General features: G+C 34.3%; 2 protein-coding genes across 2 annotated transcripts; both read left to right on the top strand.

Annotated features, from left to right (window-relative positions):
- Positions 1–4,539: 4,539 nt before the first annotated feature.
- Positions 4,540–8,423, top strand: LOC122606098 (eukaryotic translation initiation factor 3 subunit M-like). Its single transcript, XM_043779063.1, has 10 exons — positions 4,540–4,709; positions 4,845–4,974; positions 5,572–5,710; positions 5,784–5,996; positions 6,075–6,213; positions 7,034–7,184; positions 7,295–7,404; positions 7,794–7,891; positions 7,975–8,044; positions 8,131–8,423. The coding sequence occupies exons 1-10, from the start codon at positions 4,617–4,619 to the stop codon at positions 8,218–8,220; spliced, it is 1,233 nt and encodes a 410-aa protein (XP_043634998.1). The 5' UTR covers positions 4,540–4,616; the 3' UTR covers positions 8,221–8,423.
- A 593-nt stretch (positions 8,424–9,016) lies between these two features.
- Positions 9,017–11,216, top strand: LOC122606100 (protein COBRA-like). Its single transcript, XM_043779064.1, has 4 exons — positions 9,017–9,348; positions 10,190–10,269; positions 10,408–10,864; positions 10,959–11,216. Exons 1-4 carry the CDS (start codon positions 9,123–9,125, stop codon positions 10,985–10,987), a joined length of 792 nt encoding a protein of 263 aa, XP_043634999.1. The 5' UTR covers positions 9,017–9,122; the 3' UTR covers positions 10,988–11,216.
- The last annotated feature ends 774 nt before the right edge of the window (positions 11,217–11,990 follow it).

Below are 11,990 nucleotides of genomic sequence, written 5' to 3'. Positions count from 1 at the left end.
TCATAACAAATAACAATATAGTAATGGACAAATTAATTAAATTATAAAATATCATCACCAGTTAATTCTAAAAATTTGTCATTGATATTCAAACAATGGTAAGTATGTCTCTTAAATAAAAACAAAACAAAACAAAAATTGATTTAACAAATCATTAACTTTACATTTCAATTTAACAAATCATCATTTAACTTCAATATTAAAAAACTCACTTTTTTCTTAAACTAATTTGAAGTTTGTTTTTATTTTTTTATTTTTTATATTTTTTATATTATTATTTATTTTTTTATATTTTTTATTTTTGAAAGTTTGTTTTAACTTGAACTTCGTATTGTATCATTTATTTATTTTTTAATTTGTTAATTTTGATTTCTTACTGTTTTGCTTATCATTTGTTAGCTCATATACATTTTTTGGGTGTCATCGACCTCAAATTTCAATGTCTTTTTGAGTAACATATGTTGTGATGAGATTTGGTTTTCTAAAGGATATTACATAATCTTAATGTATGTTAGGATTTGAAAGCAAAGATTTCTTCGCGAGCTATACAAGGTGCACTTATAATAGCATGACAAATTATCTTGGGATATAATTAATCAGCTATAAACTATATACAAGCTATACAAGCGGAGCTATACATGGTGAACTTTTCGACTACTTGGTGTAATTTGACTTTTGAAAGTCAAATCAATTCTCCATCTTCAACTTTGAAGACGATACAAGTCATTTATTTTTTTTAGGAAAAAAAATAAACTTATTGAAATAGTAACAAGTAGAGTGTGAAAAATACAAAATATTGGCTCTAACTTTGGAACACCTCCCATTTTAGTTTGTAAATATTTGATACTGAAATTTTTAGAAATATTTTGATGGAAAGATTAGGTGTGGGTTTTTTCATGAACAATATTTGACTTTATACTTTAAAAAATCTCAAGATTTCCAGTTGAGCTTATGAAATGGTGTATGTTTTTTATCTTTATATTTATTTATAAAAGTTTGAATGTTTAGAGTAAATCTACCATTGTCAAACCTTGATGAACTATTTATAATTTGGCTTCATAAGTTCACATAGTTAATTTAAGCTAATAATTATATCGTGGTCATACAATAAGTCAAACCTACTTATTCTATAAGTACTTTGTGAGTTCAAATCTTGGTTAAGTTTGAAACCCTTTTACTATGCAATCCAATATTCTGAAATCATTGTTATATATAAACCCTTATAAAGAGTATTGGGTTTAAGACATTCAGCACTTTTTTCATGCTCATAATACCCCTGCTTAAAAATATAACCTACCTGCCTATAATCATAACACACATAAAACAAACATACACGCCCTTCATCACATCTCCCTCCACCTTCACCCACCGACCTTCAATCTCTACCGCCCCTATCAACATCATTACCGCCCTTCACTACCATCACCAATCACGACTGCCGCCACACAGTCACACAAATCAAACCTCTCCCCCTATTCGATTCGCCGGCGCCACCACTAGGAAATAAAATGTAATTTTATTGTTAAAAAGATCTTCATTTACATAAACCTGCCGTCGTCATGTTCCTCCGGCCCATTTGCCGCCGCCACTTCTCAACCATATACTCAACGCCACGACCGCCGCTACACCATTACTTTGATGCAAGAGATTAAAATTCTTAATCCTTATGTAGGGACGATCATGAACATAATTTATGTTTGATGCAGGGGATTAAAATTGTTATGTAGGTACGATCATGATTCGCTGGCGCGACCCCCTGTTGGATTATATGGATTGATATGAAGGTACAATTCGAATAATGAACCTTAATTAATAATTTTATGGTTTTGTTTTTTTTTCCCATAAAAATGCTTATATGTGATTTTGTCTTTGACTTTATGAATCTGCTTAAACCTAATACTATAGAGATTGTGTTAATTGATGAAAAGGTTTGACTAACGTTGTATTTTTCTGATGTACATTAGATTTATTTTATATAGCCTTTGTTACATATGTATAGAAGACCATGTTGATCGGTTTTTATCTATTTTGGAAGGTTTAACTTTAACGTATCAGATTTAACGTCGACAAAATCCCGTTCCTTTTTGCTCATATACAATGAAGGTTGAACTTCCAGATTGATAATTTGCTTTCCCAATATGGAATTATGATTTTCTTCGGATTTTGTTTTTTCTTGATTTTGGAGTTTCAAAGGGATAAGTGATAGTAGTAGTAGGTCGTCTTTGTATATGTCCAGGTGGAAATTATATCTATGCCTTCCATTGAGGTACTCACCATTCTACAAGTTGTTCTTTTTCAATGCACGTTTTTTTCTTTAAAATGCTCAATGTCAACTTAAGTTGGCAAATGGAGAGGTTGGTATGGGATGGGTGTGTTTTCAGCGTTTAATCTGTGGGTCTTTTGCTAATCCTCTTACTCATATATGGCTTTATTGATGATTGTTTGTTTGCGATACAATATTATAGGGATTTCTCTATAAAAAAAGCACATAAAGCCAACCATTTAAGGTGGGGTTTTAGTGGTTTGCTTGAAGACCAGAACCATCTGTTTGGATTAAGGTAATTCAGCATGTCGACATTCTTTGCTCATGTTGTTTCAACTTTTAAATATACTATGGTTATATAAGGTGTTGAGATTATAGAATATAGTGATTATGTTAATTGTGTGTCCCGGGATGGTTCATGTGGATAACATCACTTTCGTCGGCTAGGAGCCAAAGAGACTCAAATTTGAATTTTTCCTCTATACTAATCAGTTATATGTGTTATCTTTGATATATTCTTGGCTATGCATGTTGGCGATAAGTTGTTTAGTGTCATAGACGCTTGCTTATCTCTCTAAAATCTTTATGTTTGATTGGTTTTGCATATTCTTTCAGTCATGAATTACTATTGAAATGCTCTGAACAAAATGCTTTGCTTCTGGACCGTAGAACATGCTTCAAGGTATTTATAGCTTTCAATAGAGGTAACGAGTAGGTTGCGTAACGAGTTAAAAAATTTTTAACCAATGTGTTACAATATTATTTATCAATTACATTGAGTGTGAATTAGCTGGATACTTCATACATATGGGTTACAATTTGAGTATGACGTGGCAGACTTCACCTCATGTTGGGCGGAAGCATCATGTAAAATTTCCATTCTTTGGTACGTTACATTCTAAAATATTTTACTTGAGATTTCGTTAATGCACAATATTAAAATTGTGTTGTTTGTGTAAAGTTAACATAGATTATAATCTTCAACTATGTACGATATAGCTTGGAGTCTGCTCTCTCTGCTCTTTTTTCGGTAATGATTTTTGGTCAAAAGGGAATTTAATGATTCTATCTTTCATTGTTTCAACTCCTTATATTTTTGGACAATCTTGATAAGGTCAGGTTAGACAATGTCAAATCTTGCATTTCCAAACTGTAGGTCAATGTCCAAGGGCGATCCACATCCAACTTGACTTAACCCAAGATGGGTGGACAATTCTTGGCTATCCGTCAAAGAAAGAAATCTTCCAAAAAAGGCTATACAACTTCACCAGGATACTATATGTCACATCTATGAGTGTACATGGAAGGTTCAAGACCAAGAACCTGAATCCAGGTTGCTAAGAAGCAAAAGTTAAGATTTTCCACACTTGATTACTACTTACCTGAACATATGGTTTCGACGTGATTTAGTTATCGAGAAGGTTAATGAAGAGGAGCAAAAACAAGAGAATGTTTTCCTCAGAGAAACAATACTCATACGATTGTCTGTATTGTATTGTTTTGGTATTTGTAATTGGTGAAAGGTATTATGGTAACCATTTTCTCCTAATAGTCATTTTCCTCTATACCACTATTGGTGATAAATGGTGATTGTTGGTTTGTGATGAACAACTTGGGTAAGCGATAAAAAATCATATATGGATACACAGCCTTTCAACTGTTTTTATTTTGTTAATTGGTTTTATACCTATAATGATTTTAGTGGTGCAATATTTGTAGAGTTTTTAGTTTGACATCCACCGAATGTTTTCATGATCTATTTTAATGTTTTAGAAATTTGGGCATCCAATGTAAGGGTTAGTTTTAGCGCAATTTGTTATTCTTACAATGATTTTTGGAATTTGATTGTCTATAATAATTTTGTTTTCACCTTATTATTAATTTTATTTAATTTTTTATTTATATTTAGAATGCTAACCACGGTTAGATCCCTCATCGATGCATCTCATGAAAGTAACCTAGAGAGCTTGTATTACCGTTACGACATCTCAAGCCTTATGAACTGTTTCCGCTACAACGTGCGGGCACCATGCTAGTTAAGTAAAAAGCCTTATGAACCCCGTGGGTTAACGCGAGTCAAAATCTAGTATATACATTATATTAGACCATAATCATCTCATTAGTCATCACACCAACCAAAGCGACTTTTTCAACGAACAATACACAAGACTATGAAGGGGTAAATTGTAATAGTTAAATTCTTAAGAGGACCTAAACAAAAATATGAACACCTGGTTAGATTTAACGATTCTCCGTTAGGGTTTTCATTCTTTTCCCCTCACTCTTTTGCCTCACTTTTGCTGCGCTTCATACAACCATTTTCACCGGCCACCACAAAACCACCGCCATCAACATGACGACCGTCGTACCTACATCCGAAGAAGACCCCGCTCTCTCCGTCGTCCGCTTCACCGCCGATATGTCCTGGGCTGAAGCTGGCCCTGAGGTATATATATATCAAATCCTATCTATATCCTTCTATACATACTCACAATTAAGAAATTATATGTTATTATTTTTATTAAATATATAATTGTGAAATTGTGTGTATATATATTTATATATATGTATGTATATATAGGTAGCTGAAGCACAAGTGAGTAGTTTGTGTGTGGAGGCACAGGAATGTATGGTTAGTGGTAGATGGTTGGATTTAGCTTCATTGATGCTTACTTCTGCTGATTTGGTCTTTTCCAAAGCTTCCGAGAAAGGTTTTTATGTTTCGCCATTCTCTCGTCGTTTCGATATTTTTTTTTTATTGAATTTTGTTATGTTATAGCATGGTTAATGATACGAATTGATTGTATTTATACTGTAAATTAAGTAAGACAACGCAAGTGAGAACGTGCTGTTGATGCTTAGTATCGGAACTCTGAATGAATGTAGGACACTATAGACGTGCTTTAGATCAATTCCGATTTCCTGAAGTAGTATCGATAGCTCATCAACGTAAAGTAGTGATGGTTACAAATGTTGGTATAAATCTCGAACAATATATGTAAGACGTTTGTTCTGTTAGCACCAAATGGCAATACTAGTGCAATAAGATGTATAGATTATTGAGATGTTGCTTTGGTTTCCATTATTCTCTTGCTCTCGTCTTGTAGAATGCTTGCGGGATAACACTCTGTTGGTTTGTCGTTTTTATGCTTGCGGGTGCCACTGCCACCATTTTCTACCATTTATTTAGATACTAAAACCAAGACGTTGTCAACTTAATGTTCTTTTAAGTGATGATTAAATAGTTTTGGTAATGCTAGCTTTCTTTATAAAGAAGTTTCTAATCTGGCATCTGTGTGTGTATTCAGATCTTGAGTGCATCTTCACTATCATCTGCAGTCTTGTTAAGAAGTCTGAAAGCCTTGAAGAGTCACTGGAGATTGCAAAGCTTTTGTCTGCAAAGATTGCCCAGCGACCAAGTGAAAAACCTGCATTGCGATTAAAGATGTACGTTAATATTGTTATATGACACCTTTTGAACAAATCATTGTCTCTTGTTAATTTTTTTCAATGTTTACAGCTTGTTCAATCTGTACAACATGTTAGAGAACCCTTACGGAAGGTTCCTTGTTTACATGAAGGCCCTTGAAGTGGCAGCCAATGGCAAAGTCTCAGAACATATCATTTCTTCCTTTAAAAAGATAGACACCTTGTTGAAGGAATGGAATCTAGGGCTGCAGGATCAAAGAGCACTTTTCCTTGCCATCTCTAATATTTTGAAGGAACACAAGAGGTATCACTAACTGATATGACATTCAGAACTGAAGTAGCTTTTAATTTCACTTATAATCTGCTTCAATGGAATTTTCAGCTCAGCTAAGGAGAACATAAAATTCCTGACCAAGTATCTGGCAACGTTCTCTGGTGAGGATACTCATGATATGGATGAGGCGAAGGAAGAAGCTGCTTACACCATTATTGAATTTGTCAAAGCACCAGATATGTTTCAGGTACCATAAACCGACTGCAATTGGGTTACAATATATGTGATCAGTTAATTACCAATTTATGAATTATATGATCCAGTCTTAGAGTCACTTGATACGTTGTTTATATTTTGGGAAAAAATTAAGTTTCATGCATGGGGTTGAAATCTGTAGTAGGGATTGTGTCGTAACTTAAACATATAAACTAATATATTGAAAAAAGATAAGAGAAGATAGGTTGGTTGTTGAAAAGGTTTGCCTAATTAGCTCACATTAAAGTCTAAAGAGTTCTATGGCATAGAGGAACACATGACAAGGCCAAAGAACGTTACGTGGTTTAAAGTTGTTGACATAATTTACCTGCATAACAAATGTACATTCCTACATTCGAATTCAATTGACTTGCATGCGAATGCCGTCTTTCAATGCATAGAAGGATAAACCATCTTTATGCCATTAAGTAAAGGAATGACCGAAGTATAAATGTTAGAATATGTGAACTATCTAATCTTGATGGATGAAATTGGAAGTTTAGAAATTATAGGATGAAATATGAAACAGGTCTAGGACAAGATACATTAGAGGCTTCAATGGAGTCGAGTAAAGTATATCTAGGCGCATGACTGTTTAGAGGTATTTTGTGTAGTGCAAATGATTGGCATGAGTCTAGGACGGTAGGTTTAGATGATTGCGGTCCTGTGTCAAGGCCACGTTGTAACTTACTCTTGTATTGCTAGCGTGGTATTTGTTGTGTAATCTTCAGTTAACTTGGCTTACTTTACCTGTTTTTAAACCCGGATATACTTTGTGAAAATGTTTATTATTCTGCTCGACATTTATGCAGTGTGATCTGCTTGAAATGCCTGCTATAGCACAATTGGAGAAAGACACTAAGTATGGACTACTTTATCAGCTTCTAAAGATATTTCTGACTCAGAGGCTGAATGCATATCTGGATTTTCATACAGCAAATTCTGAGTTACTTAAAAGCTATGGTGATTACCAGTATTGGATCTAAATTTCCTTTGTCGGCTGTTTGTTTTTGTTTCAAGTTACGCTGGTAGGTATCCTTATTATTTTTTCCCCTCCTCTTGGCATTGTTTAGGTCTTGTTCACGAAGATTGTATAGCTAAAATGAGGTTGATGTCAATTGTGGATCTTGCCTCTGATGAATCTGGCCAAGTTTCTTATCTTTCAGTCAAGGACACTCTCCAGGTAAGCCATTTGACTTCAGGTTTGAGGTGGCAAAGCAGGCTGGTAACAGACCAACATGGGTCATCCTTTAGTGTGGTAATTATAATTAGTTACTAGGCACATAGTGATTTCAAATTGATTACAAAAACGCATATTATTGCAACAATAGTTATCTATTGTTTTTGAATAGAAAAGGTTACAAGGTTATACTCATTAAAAATAGACTTTGGGTGACTATCAGTTGTTGACCAAACTTAGAATCACTCTGTAGCTAATATATATATATATATTTTGATCTATTCATAAGTAAATGGGTTGAATTGCCACCTCTAGGCCTCGTTTAGTTGGTAAAATCTTTACACCGTGGTTGATTGGATGGTTGTTTTATTCAAACTGTGGGGTCTTTACAGATTGAGGATGATGAGGTGGAATTGTGGGTTGTAAAAGCAATTACTGCAAAGTTGGTTGATTGTAAAATCGATCAGATGAATCAAGTCATTAAAGTGAGGTATGTATGGATCATGCATTTTGATTTGATGGTTATTGTCTCGAAATTATTATGATTAATTTACTGGATGATGTTATGTGTAGTCGGTGCACTGAGCGTGTGTATGGGACATCTCAGTGGCAAGCTCTACGGTCAAAGCTTACAACATGGCGGGTAAATAATCTTTCTTAATTCAATCAATTGTCCGTGCAGTTGTTGCAGACCCATGTGATTTCTGTGAACACATTCTTATTTTACAGGTTAACATTGCAAATGTAATAACGACTATTCAAGCAAACAAGGTTACTGAAGAGGGAACCCAGTCAATGCAAGGGCTGATGATACGCTAGAGAATTTTTGTTTATTTTGCTAACCTCTTCTCTAAGTTGTGTAAGACCAAAAGTGTGTGCACTGAGGTCTGGTTGTTTGTTGCTTTTACTTGAAATCTTATTTTTAGAAATTTTGCCCCTCCTTTTGAGCTTTAGTATACCCTTGCGTTGTGTACCTGTTAATGAATTCATTTAAGAAAACCAATCTATACTTTTTAGCATTAGATATGCATGTTCCTATCAACAGAGTGTATTCATTATATTTTAAGGCGTTTGGTTGAGGCCTTTGGAATGGGTTTTCTATTTTTTATTTATTCATTTATTTTATAGAACGGCCTAATAGCAATATCAAGCGTTTGTGGGAAATATGGTGGATTGGTCGGTTCCATTTCACTTGGAACAAATTATTTTAACGAGCATATACTTTTTCTCCTAATTTTCTTTCAAGCCAATATCAATTAGACAATTACTAATTTTACTAATAAACCAAAAATTCATTTTTCGCTTTGTGATGATGATCAATTGTAATTAATACTCGGCAAAATGTAACTAGTATCTTTTACATCTATCTGCGTTGACAACTAGGGAAGTGTTCCTGTGCTCTATTTTGGGGTAACATCATAGCATCATTCAACACCCTTCACAAGGGTAAAATGGAGAAACACATTACCAAAAACGGAAAAGTCAATAGAGAGAAAAATACAGAATTGTTTTCACTTTGAGGGTGCAGATTGACGCTTTTGAATATTTCAGAGATGACATCGGGCTGGGGCGCTGGGCTGGGGCTGGGACTGGGAGTAGGATGCCAGCAGGGTGGAGCGAATTAAGTCAATTACTATGTCTGATCAAAACTCAAAGGTCTTGCATCTCTTATTTCTGGATGATTTTTCAAATAGCAAAATATGTAAAAGTATACACAGAACATGTGTTTGCCAACTGGTTACTTGGTTAGTGGGTTGACATTTTGTCAAGTTGAGATAAAAAAAATTACTGGAATGGTTTATAGGCATCAATATTCAACCGTAGACATTCATAGTTTTGTTGGCAGCAAAACAATGGATTTTGGCTTCAGATCATCTCTCACTAGATTATCAATTTCTAGTATTGTTATTGCAATCTTGCTTTCTTCATTCACTTTCACTTGCACAGGTTTGTATCATGCGTTACATTTTTTCTTTAATTTATCAAAGTTTGTTGCTATACCCATTTCTAATCAGGTGGTTTATGGGCTTTGCTTAAAATTCATTGTCTGACCTATTTTAATTAAGACTAGAGTTGTGGGCGGTGACTAATTGTGGTGGCGCGCGGAGGTAGCGGTGGCGGCGGGTAGTTTAGGTTATTGATATAATGAAGTTTTGATAAATTGTTGAAACTTAAAATCATCATTGAAATTTAAGCTCAATGTTGAAACTCGAAAGGAGATTTGCTTTATAATATAGTATAAATTATAGATATGTAGTTTATTAATAGCTGAGTTGGATTATGGGTGTGACTTGATCAGATTTGTACTTAAACTAGTATTAGTGGGTAGTTTATGGAATTTGTTTGTAGGTCTTGATTTAAGATCATAACTCTGGTCGGAGGTTTTTTTAAAAGTAGTCTACCCGGATACGGGTAGACTATCTAGTATCTACATCCCACCTCCACGTACCTCGGCCGGATATGGTTGTTATTGGTTTATGAGATCTCAAGTCTATTAATGTCTTGAATGATCTATGTTTTGTACCGAGTGAAATGATTTTTGATGGAGATAAGTAAATCTTTATTGGCATTAATAAAGTTTTTAATGAACGAAATTATACATCTAGACCTCAAGCACCATGTTACATTAAGTGAATTCTCAATCATTTGGAGTTTTATATGATTCGGATCATGCGTTATTTCATATGATGATTTTCATTCAGTGTTTGTCGTTTAACAACTTTCCAAAATTTGGGTCTTTGACAAGAAACAACTATTGACCCTCTTCCTTTTGTTTGTTTAACTGCAGAAGCGTATGATGCCCGTGACCCGAATGGAAACATCACAATAAAATGGGATATTATGAATTGGACCCCTGATGGTTATGTTGTAAGTATCAAACAACCATGTTTTGTTTAGTTTAAATTCATAGTTGTCTTCAATACATGTGGCTTTATGATCTTTGATGTTGCTAGCTAACTAATAGCTAATCATGTAAACTGCACTCTTGGTTGTGTTTTAATGCAGGCTGTTGTTACAATATATAACTTCCAACATTATCGTCGTATTTCACCTCCCGGGTGGACCTTAAGTTGGACTTGGGCTAAGAAAGAGGTGATATGGAGCATTTTTGGAAGTCGAACGACAAAGCAAGGAGATTGTTCAAAATTCAAAGGTAGGCGACCACATTGCTGCAAGAAGACTCCAACGGTTGTTGACTTATTACCAGGAACCCCTAACAACAAGCAGGTTGCAAATTGCTGCAAGGGAGGTGTTATCAACTCGTGGGCCAAAGATCCCAACAATTATTCTAGCTCGTTTCAAATTAGTGTTGGTTTAGCCGGAACCACTAACAAGACAGTCAAACTACCCAAGAAATTTACCTTACTTGCACCTGGCCCTGGCTATACCTGTGGACCGGCTGTAGTTGGTAAACCAACAAAGTTCATTACTCCAGATGGAAGAAGAGTAACTCAAGCCATGAGTAAGTATACTAAACCCAAACTTGTAGGTTTTTATATATCTGACTATTCGGGCCTTAATCAAAAGATTCTAATGCCGTAATTCTGTTTTGGCAGTGACATGGAACGTTATATGTAAGCGATGATCATATCCGGATGCTAGTACGAGGCCTGGTTATGAGCTTTAATCATAAGATCCTAAGGCCCTAATTCTGTTATAGGTTTTTTGAACTTGTATCCCTAAGGCTCATGTTATGTTATTATGCATAATGAAGTCATTGTTTCTAAAGTTTACTTGGAAATACATTTGATGTATTAATTCCATTCTAAAAATTGTGTTTAAGAAGAAAGTCAGAGTTAATTAAATAGATACCTTGCCTCCTTGAGAACACAAAGTTAGAAAAACCTTTTGTTTTCCTTATTCGTGATAACTGCAACAGTGAAGTTATATACATTACTGATCCTAATGTATACATACACCATCATTATATTTTTTAAGGTTAACCTTTTTGAATTTGAGACTGATTTAGACGTTGATGAAGGAAACTATCCATCAAAGTCCCAATTTCTAACTCATCTTAATTTGCTAGATCAACGACTAACAAGCAAACACAATATACAATCTTATACGTTTTGTCGATCAACAAGCAACAAACAAAGTTACAAAAAAAACACCAACACCGTGATGAAGTCCAATAATCCACAACAAATGATCTGTTTTTAGGTGATAATTTGCTTCAGTTAAACACGGAGAGGTTCGATGGGAAAACTGTTATGCAAGTTATCGGAGTCTTATAATAGAAAGTAAAGGAACTAAAATAGTTTACCTTGCCAATATTAACATTTGCTTTACATGGCTAAGTTGAAAGTTAATTCACAACCCCATGGGTGTGGGTTAAAGTGTTGGATGATCAATGATTGTGTGGGCCACTTTGATCAATTAACATAGTCAAAATATAGTTGGTAAATAAATTGCAACTTGCTACTTAAATTCTTTTTGAAATATTTAGGGGTGGATTGTGTGGCCGTGTAAATTTTTTCATGTAATTAGGATTAGGTGCACGATAGTTTTTTCAAGAAATTTTAACTTAAATATTTTTTTTACTGCAGACAGTAAAACTTCAAAAATACAATCCCAAAAACCTTTTG

Source organism: Erigeron canadensis, chromosome 6, assembly GCF_010389155.1.
Source record: "Erigeron canadensis isolate Cc75 chromosome 6, C_canadensis_v1, whole genome shotgun sequence".
Classification (NCBI taxonomy): Eukaryota; Viridiplantae; Streptophyta; class Magnoliopsida; order Asterales; family Asteraceae; genus Erigeron; species Erigeron canadensis.
Note: the sequence above shows the minus strand (reverse complement) of the source record. Positions and strands in the feature narration are given on the sequence as shown.

Bases quoted from the DNA above. Each gene is read 5' to 3' on its own strand.
- LOC122606098 (XM_043779063.1), top strand. From the start codon at position 4,617: ATGACGACCGTCGTACCTACATCCGAAGAAGACCCCGCTCTCTCCGTC. The intron at 4,975-5,571 runs GTTTTTATGTTT...GTGTGTATTCAG, and splicing joins TTCCAAAGCTTCCGAGAAAG to ATCTTGAGTGCATCTTCACT. The intron at 5,711-5,783 runs GTACGTTAATAT...CAATGTTTACAG, and splicing joins CCTGCATTGCGATTAAAGAT to CTTGTTCAATCTGTACAACA.
- LOC122606100 (XM_043779064.1), top strand. From the start codon at position 9,123: ATGTGTTTGCCAACTGGTTACTTGGTTAGTGGGTTGACATTTTGTCAA. The intron at 9,349-10,189 runs GTTTGTATCATG...GTTTAACTGCAG, and splicing joins ATTCACTTTCACTTGCACAG to AAGCGTATGATGCCCGTGAC. The intron at 10,865-10,958 runs GTAAGTATACTA...CTGTTTTGGCAG, and splicing joins AAGAGTAACTCAAGCCATGA to TGACATGGAACGTTATATGT.